This window comes from Rhinopithecus roxellana, chromosome 15 (genome assembly GCF_007565055.1).
Source record: "Rhinopithecus roxellana isolate Shanxi Qingling chromosome 15, ASM756505v1, whole genome shotgun sequence".
Taxonomy (NCBI): domain Eukaryota; kingdom Metazoa; phylum Chordata; class Mammalia; order Primates; family Cercopithecidae; genus Rhinopithecus; species Rhinopithecus roxellana.
In genome coordinates this window covers 109,239,951-109,255,937 of record NC_044563.1, presented here as the reverse complement: position 1 = coordinate 109,255,937, position 15,987 = coordinate 109,239,951, and the positions used below count along the sequence as shown (strand labels likewise).

At 40.2% G+C, this 15,987-nt stretch overlaps 1 protein-coding gene across 10 annotated transcripts in view; it reads left to right on the top strand.

Moving 5' to 3' along the window:
• CD44 (CD44 molecule (Indian blood group)) overlaps positions 1–15,987 on the top strand; it is a 92,001-nt gene that overhangs the window by 35,351 nt on the left and 40,663 nt on the right. For all 10 annotated transcript variants that reach the window (XM_010358389.2, XM_010358386.2, XM_010358379.2 and 7 more), the window contains exons 2-5: positions 1,578–1,743; positions 5,231–5,364; positions 11,401–11,469; positions 14,390–14,620. In XM_010358389.2, the coding sequence (XP_010356691.1) occupies positions 1,578–1,743; positions 5,231–5,364; positions 11,401–11,469; positions 14,390–14,620 (600 nt within the window). The remainder of the gene's footprint in view (positions 1–1,577; positions 1,744–5,230; positions 5,365–11,400; positions 11,470–14,389; positions 14,621–15,987) is intronic.

Sequence of the window (15,987 nt, the reverse complement as noted above, 5' to 3'; positions counted from 1 at the left end):
ATTCTTTACCCAATTGATAGCAGTTAGGCTTCATTTTCAATGCCATTAACTCTGAGAGCAAACGACAGGCTTTGAGTCTGCCAAAATATTAAAAGTGTATTTCTGAGGAAATTTCAATGAGTCATTCGTTTATATAACAAATACTTGTTGAGCGTCTATTTTCTATTGGGTACTCTTGTAGGGGTTAGAGATAACAGCTGCAAGCAAGTAAAAGGCCCTTGCTTTCTCAGAGCTTTCATTCCAGGAAGGAGAGAAAGAGAGTAACCACACACAACAATAGATGACCATGCTGTTGTGAAGACACAAAAGCCAAATAAGTTGAGGGAGAGACTGGTGGTTAGATAAGGGTGTTTAGGGAAGCACTCTAAAGTGAGGTGATGTGGAGTTAAAATTCTGAATGACAAAATAATGAACCACCTATGTGACCATTTGAGGATGGAATATTCCAGACAGAGAAGAAGGCAGATACAAATGTTCTAGAATGCGAAGGAGCTCAGTGTGTCTGAGAGAATTGAAGAGAAGATTTGTGTTTAGAGCAGAGCAAGCTACTTTGAGGTTAGAGAGGGAGCCAGGAGCCAGATTATGTTGGTTTTAGCCATAATAAGAACATATATACTGGGTGTGAACATAAACTGTCGGAGGTTGTAAGCCAGGGAGAGACCACTTGATTGTGGAAAAATGCTCATAAGATTATGTGGAAAAATGACTCTCAAATCTAGAACTGTATATACAGTACCATTTCAATTATTCAAGCATATGTGTGAGTATGTATATGTGTGTATGTGTATATAGATACATGCTTTATGTATATATGCATAAAGTACGTGTGTGCTTGTGTGCACGTGTGAATGTGTGTATTCAGTAAACAAACTGGAAGAAGATATAGAAAAGTGTTTGCTGTAGTTTTTGTAGTGGTGGATTTATTTTCCTTCATTGCTTTCCTGTGTTTTGTAAGTTTTCTGTAAGTTTATATGACATCAGTAACCAAAATTAAATCATCTGCTTTTTAAAAGCTTTGTTGCAGAGCAATCAATGGAGAGCATGTAAGAGTGACACTATTTTACCATGTCTTACCTCAGATTTGAGCTTAATATCATGGTGATTTGGAATGTTGGAGTGAATTTTGAAGGCTCTGGCTAGCAGAGAAGTTTATTTGGCTTTGGTTTTTGGTTTGTTCTTTTTTTTTTTTTTTTTTTTTTTTTGAGATGGAGTCTCGCTCTATCACCCAGGCTGGAGTGTAGTGGCATGATCTTGGCTCACTGTAACCTCTGTCTCCTGGGTTCAAGTGATCCTCCTGCCTCAGCCTCCTGAGTAGCTGGGACTACAGTTGTGTGCCACTACACTCGGCTAATTTTTGTATTTTTAGGAGAGACGGGGTTTTGCCATGTTGACCAAGCTGGTCTCGAACTCCTGTCCTCAGATGATCCACCTCCCTCGGTCTCCCAAAGTGTTGGGATTACAGGCGTGAGCCACTGCACCCGGCCTTATTTGGCTTTTTAAGGAGTCTGTCCCAAAGTGAACTTCTTACTGTCTCCAAATTATGCAAAAGAATCGAACATTTCTATTTCTTTCCATAGATTTGAATATAACCTGCCGCTTTGCGGGTGTATTCCACGTGGAGAAAAATGGTCGCTACAGCATCTCTCGGACGGAGGCCGCTGACCTCTGCAAGGCTTTCAATAGCACCTTGCCCACAATGGCCCAGATGGAGAAAGCTCTGAGCATCGGATTTGAGACCTGCAGGTAACATACCAGCACCCGACCACTGGCGAAAGCTGGCGGCCTGGGACCAGGGAGCTGGGCTTAGAACTCCTCTCCCACAGCTGAATGGACTATTGCCTAAAGAGTCAACCCCACCTATTAATTTGGCCAAGTCAATTTGGAACCTGTATGACAACTGGAGTTTAAAGTCAGCTAAAGACACCTTTGTGAATCATAGAGCGGGAACCCAGAGGAAGCCATTAGAGCTCTCCTGGCTTTGAAGAAGCTGCAATATCATTGTCAGAACCACAAGGAAACATAAACCAAATAACAGTGTTTAAAATAAATATGTGGCTGGTAGAGTCTTGGCCCTGCAGACTTGGCTCAAAGCAGACCTTTCAAACTACTCTACCTCGCTCTCTCTTCAAAAAAATTTTTTTTGGTTTCTCTTCTATGTTTCTCTGGTTTGAAAAAGTAAATAAAAAGGCATGAAAGCTATTAAGCTATATTATATTAAGTTATATTATTATTGGGAGCCCTGAGAGGGCTCCTACCAGGTATTCTGGAGCTCCATAGAGTCTTCCTCAGACTATGGCTCCAAGCAAGATCATCACAACAGGCGAGGACTTTATTTTTTGAATTTCCAATGGTCTTGTGTTAAGCAGTGCACAAGAAAAGCAAGCCATGATGGCAATCGCAGTGAATTGTTTTGGTTCGGTTTGTTTTCATTAGAAGAGGACTGAGTAACCTCTACAACTGCTCTAAGCTTCTACCCCAGCCTGCAGGTGTGCTTTTGCAGTGTCTTTAGGTGATACAATTTCCCTTTCTCTGCAACACACACTCACATGCACACAGACTGCTTTTGAAAAGTCAAGCTGCAGAACTCTTGATGGAAACCATGAAGTTTAAGTTAAGTGCTTCTATCCTCCCACACTGATTATAGTCATGCACCCACATTATGAGTGATGGCTGAGACTCTTGCTGAAAGGGAAAAGGAAAATCTTTTGCCTAAAATTGCCCTGTCTGATATGGTAGCCACTAGCCACATGTGGTGACTTACACTTAAATTAATTAAAATACTAAAATTAAAACTTTAGTTCTTCACTAGCACTAATGACATTTTAAGGGCTTGGTTAGCCACCAATGGCCAGTGGCTACTGTACTGGATGACCCAGGTTAGAGAACATTTCCATCATTGCAGAAAGTTCTATTGAGCAGCACCGCTCTAAAATAAAGAGCAGATATACATAGACATCTGTATGTGTTCAGAGCTAGGTCTGGGGGAATATGAAAGGAGCAGAAAGAGGGAGAAAGCTCTGGTGGCTACTGAACTTATACTGTAGGATGCAATAAAGAAAGGCCAGTTAGCAAATCCATTATTCTATTCCCAAGGCTAATTGTTGAATGATGGCCCTGACTAGGCCACTGGCCTAAGAAAGTGAATTTAGTAAAGCTGAATTTCGATTGTGAAATACAAACAAGGTATACTTGCAAAATATAGAAATGCTCCCATATGCTAAGGACCAGGGGAGTTCTTTCAACTGCCACTGGCCAATCATCAAGCACTTAGATGCTGGGAGCCCTACTGCCCACCTGGCCAAACCCTCACTTAATTCTCAAACTGCACTGTTGATCAATATTATCACCTCATGTTATGGATGAAGTAACTGAGGCTTAGAGAAGTTACACACACAGTCTGCCCAAAGAGGAGTTGGGATTTTGGTTCTGCTTAGCCTGAACCCAGGACAGGATTTTAATGACCAAGCCCTCCTCAGGGGCTTAAAAGGGGAGGAAAGTATCCTGTCTGGATTTGCTAAATATTCTTTCCTCCTTGTGAACAGTCACTTACTTATGCCACATACACACATGTAAACTTTAATATCCCCAATTTACAGTTAGCATGACACATAAAACCGGTAGGCAACATGAGGTGGCAAAAACTCAGTAATAGCTTACAAAGAGAATGCAATAGATTCTAGAATGTCGGTGTTATCCATACTTGATGACATGATGTGATGGGGGTGAGTTGGCAGGTAGGTTCACCAAGCAGTATTATTTAGAAAAAGAAAAACTGTGCCAAAGAAATCTATCATTTCACCCATAACTGGTATTAAGTATTGCAAAACTCATTTCCATAATTTCACTCCAGTAGCTATGAGTCAGCTTTCTGCCATAGGACAGATGGCAGAGTCTCATGGGTTAGGATAAAACTTTAGCAGCTACTCTCTTTTGTCTACCCCACCCTGATTGGTAGCAACTCTTAGATATATGAAAACTTATTACCATTTAATTGTGCCTGTATCCCCTGCCAAGCTAAAGAGGCTTTGGGGAAACCAGTTTGTCTGTTTAGATGAGAAATTAGTCATGCGAGCTACAATTGCCACATAGATAGGAGTTCTTTGTGCTTGGGAACTGCAGACTCACAGACATTTCCATGGGTTTTGCAGGGTGATGCACTCCATGCTGTTGCCCCTGGCAGGAAAGATGAAAAGCAACGATGGGCATTTTAGCCAGAATTGAATTTTGAAAAACCTGCTGGATTCAGCTTCCTCCTCTCTGCCCTCCTGCTGCACCACAGCTTCTCTTGCACATGGCATTTTCTCAGCTCACATCTCATTTTTTTGAGGCATTTTATATTCAGAAAAAATTGTGTTTTTAGCACAATTAAAAAGTAAGCAACTTTTTAGCCACCAGGATGCTGCTAGAAGAGGCTGGGCTTTGTATGTGGTATCTGAAAGGGCCTCCAGCTGTAACACACTCTCAGAGATACCTTGGCCGGGAGAGAGGGGCTATGCATTTCTCTGGCTGTGCTGCTTCTGGAAAGTTCCTGAGCTACATGAGCCGTTGCTATCTGCTTACTTAATTGCTATGACTCCTATTGTAATGATGGTTAATTTATTCCCACTGGCAATAGAATTATGCCTGCAAAGCTCAGGAGGCCGTGTGCTGTGCTGTGTACTTGGCATATGAACAAGGCTTCGTGTTTAGGATTATGGAGTATGGAGTAAGGGGACTCGCAGGAAAAGTTGTGGCTGAGAAAGAAGCAGGGGAATGGGACATGAGACAGGTCTGAAATATGTGCACTGAAATGAAGAAGCACCCCTTCCTATCTATAGAAGTTGGCCATTTTATGTATTTTCTGGAAAACATGAAAGTAATCCAGAGCCAGGATGAATCTCACATCAAACCTTCTCTCTTCTGTGACTCACGCTTCCTTCTGTTTGTTCAGATAGACTCAACACTGCTGAACACAAATTTTATTTGAAACTAATTATTCCTTTCATGATTTTGTTTAAAGCTCTTTATAGGTCTCTAAATAAAATCACTTTGTTTCTATTAGTCTTGTTGATCTCTTTCCCTCTCTATGCTTTTATTTTTGGATTTCACATAACTCAGTTGTTGAAACCTCCGATATCCCTTGAGGTGAATTGAGTGAAGAGTTGCACGGAATTAAATGTCATTCAATGGGATATTATGAAATTCCCATCTTAACCTTTTAGGTCAATATCCTCTTGTTTTTCTCTTACAGGTACGGGTTCATAGAAGGGCACGTGGTGATTCCCCGGATTCAGCCCAACTCCATCTGCGCAGCAAACAACACAGGGGTGTACATCCTCACGTCCAACACCTCCCAGTATGACACATACTGCTTCAATGCTTCAGGTTGGTTCTCAGGGGGATGTCTGTTGGCATGAGAGGCTTTGGGAGCCTGGTCTTTGGAGCTCAGCTCAAGTGGGGATTCTCGTAGCCACCATTTACATAACAAATGCTCACTCAATATCTGTACAGCAGAGTCAACATTCCTGTCTCCATGGAGCTTACATGCTAAACTGGGGAGGCAAACAATAAGCAAATAAATATTAAATACCCTTCAGGGGTGTCCAGTCTTTTGACTTCCCTGGGCCACATTGGGAGAAGAATTGTCTTGGGCCCCACATAAATTACACTAAAACTAACAGTAGCTGATAAGCTAAAAAAACAAACAAAAATCACACACAAAAAAATCTCATAATGTTTTAAGAAAGTTTACAGATTGGTGTTGGACCACATTCAAAGTCATCCTGGAGCACCCGTGGCCTGTGAGCCGCTGGTTGGACAAGCTTGCCATCTATGAAATCAGAAAGTGATACAAGTGCTGTAAAAAAGAGAGCAGAGTACAAGGCTAACGAGTGTCAGGGATGCTTTTATTTTCTGAGAAGGTGGTCAGGAAAAGTGCCCCCTGGTCTGTTGTGAGAATATCAGTGCTCAGAGGGGAGAATGCCAAGGAATAACGTCAGAGAGCTAAGCAAGGGCCTGCTAACAGGGGGTGATTCATTCTCAGTGTGATGGGAAGTCATTATAGGTTTTGAATAAGGGAGTGACATGAATCTAATGATAGCTTTGGGGTGTAAGTCAAATGTCTTAGCTGAGAGGTATTTATTATATGAGAGGGCTGGAAAAAATTCTTGGAGAGTGTATGGTATGCCTTTGACCTTCTTAAATATCCCTTACCCAAGAGTTGAGAAAACCAGAGAAGAAGAAACCTAAGTTAAGATGTAGATGCTAGGACACAGGCCAGCCTTTCTCTATGTCTTTGTGACTTTCTCCCTACCATTAACCTAGAAAATTAGGCTTATGAGCCTTATTCAAGTCCTAGCAAAATTAAATAATTCTATGCATCATGAATTTTCAGAATTTTTTGAGAAGAATCAAAATTATAAATGTCAAATATCTGGATGCCACCTGTCAAAAGTCTTACCTCTTAAACTGGGTCTTCTGTTCCCATGGAAGGTTTGAAGTTGTGTGAAGGGAAAGAGGAAGCCTTGAGGTAAACTTGGTACATCTTGCTGGAGTGTCAGTGTTCCTCAAAGATGGGAAGGAGATGTTAAATTAGCTGGAAAGGGACTTAAGACATTAACAGCCTGAGACAAACACATATAAATATATATATAAAATCAAGATATCACAGATATATATATACCATATATATCACATATACCATATATATACCATATATATTTATGGTAGTAAAACATAAAAATCTGCATGGATTTTTAAGCTATAAAAAGGACATCAACTTAATTATGAGATCTACCTACTAATAAAAAATTGAAACAAAAATTAAAATTAATTGTGAGATTACATCAGTGGCTTTAATCTACACCACCCACCCTTTGTTGTGTGCACAGTAGGTATCAGAGTGGAAATTCAGAGAAGAAATCTAGAGTTTAGGACAAAGTATCAGGGCTGGCTAGTTGAAATGGAATGTGTGAAGCCAGTAGATTTTGACAAAAATTTACAGGTCATTAAACCTATGGAGAGACACACAAAACAGGAACAGAAAACTGTATAATGTTTACTCCTCCCTGTTATATGAGTGAAGAACACAAATGGAGTTTGACCAAAGGGAAAGGAGTCCAATTAACGCTAAATAGTACACGACTCATACATACTAAGTTCCCATACCCATGTCTAGCATGTCACTCTAATGATATTATAATGAGAAAACCACATATAAAAAAGCAAGAAATAGACATAGAGCAACATGTGGTCTAGCTAGCTCCATCTCAGTGCAACAGGTCAGAGGGAGAGATTGGGAAAAGCTTGTGCTTTAGATGAAGAGGTTGGCTCAGTGGGAAAGGGCTGGCATGAAGTTGTACACTCCTGAGTCTCTGGGCACTGCTTATTGCATCTCCCATTGAGTCTTGCTGAATGAATGTATGCAATAAATTATGTAGTTGCATACCCACATTGTCTTACCTATTATACAAGTTGGTTTCACTTGCCAAAAGGAACCTCAACTCAAATAGGTAGAAGCTCACACTGTTTTATTGCCTGGCATCGAAGCCATCTAGGCAGGCTGCTACTGAGACTTGTTTCTATCCTTAATTTTGTTCATGAGGTTGGGCCCATCCCTGGAGTTGGGAGCAAGAGCATTGATTGATTTTCTTCTCCTTGGAGGGTTAGTTCAGTTGAAAAGTTTGAGAAGTACAGGGGGTATGTTCCTTACTAAAATGGATGAATTAAATAATAAAGCTAGAAGTAATATTTTTCCTTTTGTCTATTTTCCAAATTGACTCAATATTGATAGCTACTTTTGTAAGTTTTTATTTAAGTTTAAAGGGAATATTTATTGATCACCTGTATGTGCTCAGTACTGCACTAGGCAAAGATGGGGTAAGAAAGAACTGGAGGCTACATTTCTTGTCTTAAAGGAGTTAACAATCTTGTTGAAGCAATGAGACAAAAAATAAAAAAATAAAAAAAATAAAGAAACTGGAGAAGCAGATAAATGTGTTTAAGGATAAATATATTCTAAATGTCTTGAATTAGAGTCAGATGATAGGGGTATTAAGTGAGCTAAAGATTTTGATAAACTGCCGTATGCAAAGGATTTCATTGCAAGGATTCCTGAATCTAATTTAGCCTGAAAGCTGCTAGCAGGTGGTCCTGTCCTAGTGCTGTGATCCCCCCCATAAAACAGCTATAGGGACAAAAGTCAGCTTGATCTTAGTAGATAGCTTCCATAAGCTTAAAGTTTTAGCAATATTTTTAGAAAACATGGCCTGTGGCTAACAAATGAAAATAAGGCAGAACTTGAAAAGACCTTTGTGATTTTTTTTACTCCTCATTCTCAGTGGTTGAGGACCAATGTGAGCCTGGTGACTTCTGTGTGAACACAGAACTGACTTGAATTGATTCATTTAAGCTTGCTTTCAGTCAAGTGCCTCATTTTATTTTGAAGGTAGAATGAAAGGGAAGATTCTACATGTATTTGTTTATTCATTTCCTCCTTTATTCAACAACTATTTGAGAATATTTCTGAGATAACTAAAATGTATCCAGCATTGAAGAGGGTGCTTTTCTATCTGGAGATTAGTGGCTAGACTGAATAATTAATATTTCTCTTGGTTATTTTGGTGTGTTGAAGCCAAGGTTTATGAGAATGCCCACCTCAGAGAATTTCTAACAAGTCCTCAGATTCAGGAATACCTCACCAGGTCTAGCTTTCCAAGCAGTACAGAGCTCATTAAATGGAAAGAAAGGCTATCTAATGAGGCCCTGGAATCCGACATGAGAGCATGAGTGTGTTAATTGCACATTTGGGTCACCATCCACTAAGCATATTTGCCAGATTTGATGTTCTTTATAAAAGTTAAGGTGAATTGGAGCATGAAGGGGGTCCATGTGAACGAATGCTCTAATAATTTACAAAACTGTCTTAGGGTTTTTGACATCATGCTCCATTCTATTACAACTTGCTGCCTGGAAATTCCCAGTGTACTGTTACTTGCAGTTATATTTGAAGTTGGGGGAGATTGTTGCATCCCTGGCGTTAAGAAGCCATGATCCAAAGCCTGGTTCCAGGTATGCACAACATACAAATATCAGAAACATCTTATAGGTTGGGTCAGTTTCTGCTGATATTTCCATGAGAAACAAGATAGATACTCTACCAAATCTCCCAGGTTGGTTATATGCCCTTATTTTCAAGTGCAATAATTTTGGAAAATATTTTTGAAAACTGTAAAAAGCTAAATTAATATTAATTATTACGGTCCCCCATGACCTTGTGAATTTCTCACAAGCAGGGACAGAAGCATGCTCGTCTTCTTTTCTCCTTTTATATGGTCTGGCATATAAGTGTTGAGTAGATGCTTAAAAATAATAAATGAAGAGTTATAGATGTAACTTCCTTTAATTATTTCTTACGGCGTTATCATTTAGGGATAATCTAAATGCTTGACCTGTACATATTTGGAGACCCATTTAGGGGGGTTAACATCTTAGGTGTGTTTACTGGAAGAATAGACCCTTGGGAAATTATATTGGTACTTTTTTCTTTTTTCATCCATTTAACACATTTTTATTGCATGTTTATCTGTCCCCATCACGCATAAATGTTCTGGCCAAGACAGATAAAGTTATTACTCATCTGTGGAGCTTATATATTTCTAGGGAGGGAGGCAGGTAGCAGGAAGCAGTGATTGAGAGATGTGCCACGAGCAGCCATCAAGTAAGATGAACAAGATAAGTTTATATAGTGGTAAACACGAAGAAGAAATGAGAGCAAGATGCTATGTGATGGCGACAGGTGTGGGGGAGTGATGAAGCAGTTTAGATTGGAGGGTAAGGAATGGCCTCGCCAAGGAGGTGATATTTCTTTTTTAAAAAATCTGAGAAATCTTTTAGAACAGGCTTTGCAAGAATGGCTTTTCCTAAAACTTTCTGTTTTTTCCAATCGAATGTATAAAACTGACAGTTTCACTATGAGGCCAAAGAAATGGGCAGGTTAAGGTTATCCTCTTTTATCTGTGGGAAAAGATGCTCACATGTGCTAGGAAGCAAACAAAACCTGTTTTGTTCAGCTTGTGTTTCTGTTCACTTTTATGCGCATGCAAAAATTATAGGAGGACACTTAAAATACTTGTGATAGCAGTCTGTCTGCCTGCCTCTCTTCCTCCCTCCCTCTCTCTGTCCATCTATCCATCCGTCTCCACCCATCCATCTCCTTCTTCCTCTTTGCCAGGAGCAATTCTGGGAGAAACTAACCTAACAAATAAATTTCCATTTTACATTTACGTATGCATACACACAGTACAAAAACTGTAATGCACAAATGGACTTAATCTTTCTACAGCAGCAAAACCAGTCTAAAGCTCTCTGAGGCTTTAGAGCTCAATTGAAGGTCTAGTCACAGAATAAAGCACTTTGGCATGAATGGAAGGTTGCTTTAGCTACTCTGCAGTCTGCTTTTAAGACACAAGGAATTAAACGCAGGGTGGAAGTTTCAGGGCCTGTTGTCAGGGGGCTTGAGACAGTGCTGCTCAGAGAGCTACCAGTAACATCTGTGGATGATCAGTCAGGTCCAAGATTCAGGTAGAAATCTTTATTCCTAAAGAAAGGGATGAAAGAGCAGAGGATAAATGGAGAACAAGAGGAAAAAAACCAGAAATACCAATGATGAGATATGCCAAAACAGTAACCTTGAAAAATATTGTGGGCACCTAGGCCAAAGGTGGTCAACCTCAGAAGTAACATGCTGAGAAGCTGTCTATACAGAGTAAGCACTTCAAAAGATCAGCTAAATTAATAAATACATTACTACATTAATGAAAGACTAGAGATTCATTTGGTTTTTAATATTTCAACTGAGTAAATTCTTTGTTATGATTATGTTATTTTAACCTTCAGATTGTCAGGCTGATCATGTTGATAAACATTTGATTGTGTGTCTGTCATGTTTTCTCATCATTTCTGTGGATTGTCCAGATTGTAAATGATTTTCTCATGATAGTTCATACTTTACTTTTAAATTTTTTACAATGTTCCTGCATTACTTTTATAATCACAAATTTAAAAAATCCTCCCTAATGTGTTCGCATTAGAGAAGGAGCCATGTCTATCTCATTTACGATTGTACCCCCAGGCTTCCACAGTGCCTGATATAGAATGTATATTTATTAATGAATGAATTCACGGGGGTGGGGAAATTTCTGGAAATTTCATAAGTTCCAGAAATTTATGAAATCAAGTAAAAATGGAAAACGCATCACAGAAGACAGAGAAATTCCTAGCCAACTTATGGAGTTTTGGAAAAAGAAAATTATTTGGGACAAGTTAAAATAAAACTCCATCCTAACTGACTAATAAAAATGAGGATAGATTTTCCTCATATTTTTAAAGGGTTCTCATCCTTTTTTTTTTCCTACCCCATAGCTCCACCTAAAGAAGATTGTGCATCAGTCACAGACCTGCCCAATGCCTTTGATGGACCAATTACCATAAGTATGTCTCTCTTCTAATCTTAATTAAATTTTCCTATTTTGGGGAAGGGGCTCAGGTGGGTTCTCTATGGTATATTTGAATAGAACATTAGGCCAGGTGTGGTGGCTTACTTCTGTAATCCCAGCACTTTGGGAGGCTGAGGTGGTTAGATCACTTGAGGTCAGAAGTTTGAGACCAGCCTGACCAATATGGGGAACCTTATCTCTACTAAAAATACAAAAAATTTGCTGGGTGTAGTGACAGGCACCTGTAATCCCAGCTACTCGGGAGGCTGAGGCAGGAGAGTGGCTTGAACCCAGGAGGCAGAGGTTGTAATGAGCTGAGATCGCGCCACTGCACTCCAGCCTGGGCAACAGAGTGAGACTCCATTTCCAAAAAAAAAAAGAATATTAGTCATTTCCCTAAGACTGAGGACAATTGGCTTTAATTCAGTGTCCCTTCCCTTTTTTCTGCAATGACTTGAAACTGCTCTCTGGTTTACACTCATGCATCATTCCTCAAACTTCAGTCATTTGAAAACCACTTTCACATTTTTTTGGTATCTCTATATATACAATGCTAACATTTACTTGATTTTTTTATTTAATTGACCCATTGTTTTCTACTTAAAATGCATTTATTTTTAAAAAGAAATTGCACATGGAAAACCAACATCACATCATAAATAGAAGGCAACCTTAATAACATTTTAAAATGTAAGAAAAATTAAATAATGCTCTTAATTTGTAGCTGCTAAAAACTCTAGGTCTGAGTCATGTTCTCTCTTAGAAAGGGGAATTAATAAGTGTCAGGCGTAGGGGCATTTTGGCCCCAATTAGCAATTTCATGTTTGATGTAATTGAAGTATTGAAAGATAATCATGAAGGATATAAACTTCCTGATATGAGTTTTGACATTATTTATACCACATCCATCTTAAATCATCCTGATATTTGATTATCCACAGATGTATATATTCATGCACTTTTTAAAAATAGACATGGGGGTCTCACTATGTTGTCCAGGCTGGTCTTGAACTCCTGGGCTCAAGCAATCCTCCATCCTCAACCTCCCAAGTGCCAGGGTTACAGGCATGAGCCACCATGCCTGACCTATTCCAGCATTTTAGAAATCAGAAAATCTGAATCAGAACTTTCAAATAGGCTAGTCTGCTAACCCTGATCTTACTGCCTCCGAGCCTCATTTAATGGGAAACAGTACAGTGTTGAGGAGGTCTGATTTCTGCTTCCTCACAGCTGGACACTGACAGTGTGCATGGGCATGATGTTGCAGTGGCAGATGGATGAGAATCTTTGTAGACCATACAAACCCAGCCCCACATTGTTGTGTAAGGAATTGTCCCTGATCTGTGCCTTGCAATAGGAAGGGGAGGCTTCACACCATGATGGCTATGACATGAGATGTGCTGTCTCGGTCAGGCCTGGTTTGAAATCCCAGTTCCTCACCATGTGTGAGATTTTAGAGGAGTGACATAGTTTTTCTGATCCTCAGTTTTCTCATACGTATAATGGAACAACCTATGAGAATTTTCAGGAAATTTGTAAAAGACACTATGTCTAATGTATGCCCAGCCCATAGTAGATATTTAATAAATGCCCTGTTTCTTTAATGCCCACAGTTCTCTTTCGAAGTCCAGACCTGTAAGAGTTTGGTCAACAATATTTCCTCGTCAAATCCTCACCTGCAGAGATTACCAGGGTGATTGACACCTTGATTTTTTTTCATTTATGTATTATTAATAGTTCCACTTGAGGCTTGGCACAGTGGCTCACTCCTGTAATCCCAGGCCAAGGCAGACAGATTACCTGAGGTCAAGAGTTCAAGACCATCCTGGCCAACATGGTGAAACCCCATGTCAACTAAAAATACAAAAATTAGCTGGGTGTGGTGGCGTGCACTTGTAGTCCCAGCTACTTGGGAGGCTGAGGCAGGAGAGCTGCTTGAACCCGGGAGGCAGAGGTTGCAGCATGCCAAGATTGTACCACTGTACCCCAGCCTGGGTAACAGAGTGAGATTCCATCTCAAAAAAATAAAAAAGTTCCATTTGAGCAAGCTAAATAGGTAGACAAAAAGAACCTTTAGTCCCATCAATGCAATACAGCAGAAAATAATTTCATCTCACTTGCATAGTGAGTGGCCCAGACTTGAGAGCAGCAAATACTTTTAGGGAGGAATAACGAATGAATCCATTCAGGCTTTTTCTTCTCCAGTTCATTCTAGTCATTTGCTTGTTGAAACCACAGATGTTGATCTTCGTCTATATCTGTGCTTGTTAATTTCCAGGTTGAATTTCACAGAGAACTGCAAAGGCTCTATCTGTATTTAGACCTGCTGATTTCCTAGCCAGAAGTGGGTGTTTGCACAAGCAGACAACATTTGCCCCTTAAAAAAGAAAATCTAAATCTTCATCAATTTTCAGATGTATCTTCCCTGCTGAGGCTATTAGTCTGCTACTTCAAATCTTTTTTGGAGGAATATATGGAATTAATAGCAACACATTTTATATGTACTTCAGAAGGGAGAGTAGGGAACCAAGTGGGAGGATGATTATTTATTGAGCACCCACTGTATTTTGAATACTGTGCTGAGCACTTTACTTAACAATGTATCACTTAATCCCCATTTTACAAATGAGGAAACTGAAGCTCAGAGTTGCCTTGTCCAGAGCTCTATGAAGCTGGGATTCAAACATGGGGATGGGACTCCCCAGTACTTCCTTGTTTCCTGCCTCATCCCCAGGGTGTGTAGGGGGATGGGAGGCTGCACTTTCTAAGTGCATCTGCCACTCTGTCCCATCACTGGATAGATAGGTGTTTTTCATTGCAAAGGAAAATAGCTTTGAAGTCACTATGTTAAATGCTAATCCACAAACTCAAAATATGAGCTGTGAAGTTCTGTGAAAACCTTTTCTCTCTCCCAGCTATTGTTAACCCCGATGGCACTCGCTATATCAAGAGAGGAGAATACAGAACGAATCCTGAAGACATCTACCCCAGCAACCCTACTGACGATGACGTGAGCAGCGGATCCTCCAGTGAAAGGAGCAGCACTTCAGGAGGTTACATCTTTCACACCTTTTCTACTACACACCCCATCCCAGACGAAGACGGTCCCTGGATCACCGACAGCACAGACAGAACCCCTGCTACCAGTAAGGAAAATAAATCACTGTGCTTCCCAATAGCAATTCCTTGGCAACATGTCTCTGACCTTCCTGAGCATTGCACACTCACATGCTGATTTTCTCATCTCTAGACAGCTGGAAGCTGGTGATGCCATTCGGGGAGGTGGGCTCATGTGGTTGTCAGTGAACTGTATGCACTGACTACTACTGCCTACCTTTTTTTACTCATCTATAACTGTTTTTCTTACCTCGGCATAAGAAGTGCCATATAGGAAGTTTTATTTTGGGGAGAGCCGTCCTTATTCTCTTATCCCCAGGGATACAGTGACAATTCAAGCCTAGTATGAAAACCATTTTCATTTTTTCATGTTTCCTTCTTGTTCTTATCCACCTATGAATAAGATTGTTTTCATAAAGTCGGGATCATAGAGTTTGCGTACCACTCCACTATCACCTTTTTAAAAACCCGTTTATGCCTGAGGTTGCAATTTTTTGAAATTTTGCAATCAGAACTTGGTGATGACCTTGAGCAGTAGGATATAAATATCTCCCACATGCTTAGCATTCCAATAATGGAACTTAGGCATACATGGGTCAACTGTGGCCTTTTGTGTTTTAACTTGATTTACACTCAAACTATTGATAGTATAATATTCAGTGATTTTCATTAACCATGATTTACCCAACAATTCCTTCATTTTTGGTCCAAGGAAGTACATCTGGATGAGTTTTCTGGTGAAATCAAATCAGCGTAAGAGCTCTATATTCCAGCCTGTTGGGGAATGTTCTCCATACTTACTTGGTGTGTGGGGGTAATTCGTTACTTAGAGCTGCAAGAGTGGAAGTATGTAAACATTGCGTTCGATTTCTTTGGAGTTTGCCCCTCACGCTTCAGCTCCACTGGAAAGTGTTTACATGTCTCTTGTCTCCTCTGTTTCCCTCTTTGCTTTTCTTCTACAGTTTGTTTTGAAATGGGCTCCCAGATGGGCCATGTTCCTCCAGTGGAGGATTAATCAAACTCAAATAGGGCATCTGCGTCTGTAGCAGTTTTCCTAGTATGGTATGGATTTTCTCTTTTCCTGGCTATTGCTCCTGAGGGGTGAAACGTGGGCCCCAAAGAGTGTGGCAGAAATGCACTAGCTTGTGAATACTCAAGACAGGGCCCTTCTCTATTCCTCGTCACCCAGAAGCCAGGGAAACCTCCACAGCACTGTGATTTCATTTATAAGGTCACTTGTGCAATAGTGTTTTAAATTTCTGTCAGTCTCTGGCTGAGGGCATGATGCAAATAGGCTTGGGGTTCCCATCACTCCCTGCACATTCTTTGAAGCCTTTTAAAAAGCAGCTTTTTCAAGCTGTCCATGCTTTCTTGGGTTATTGGCCCTCTTGAGTTT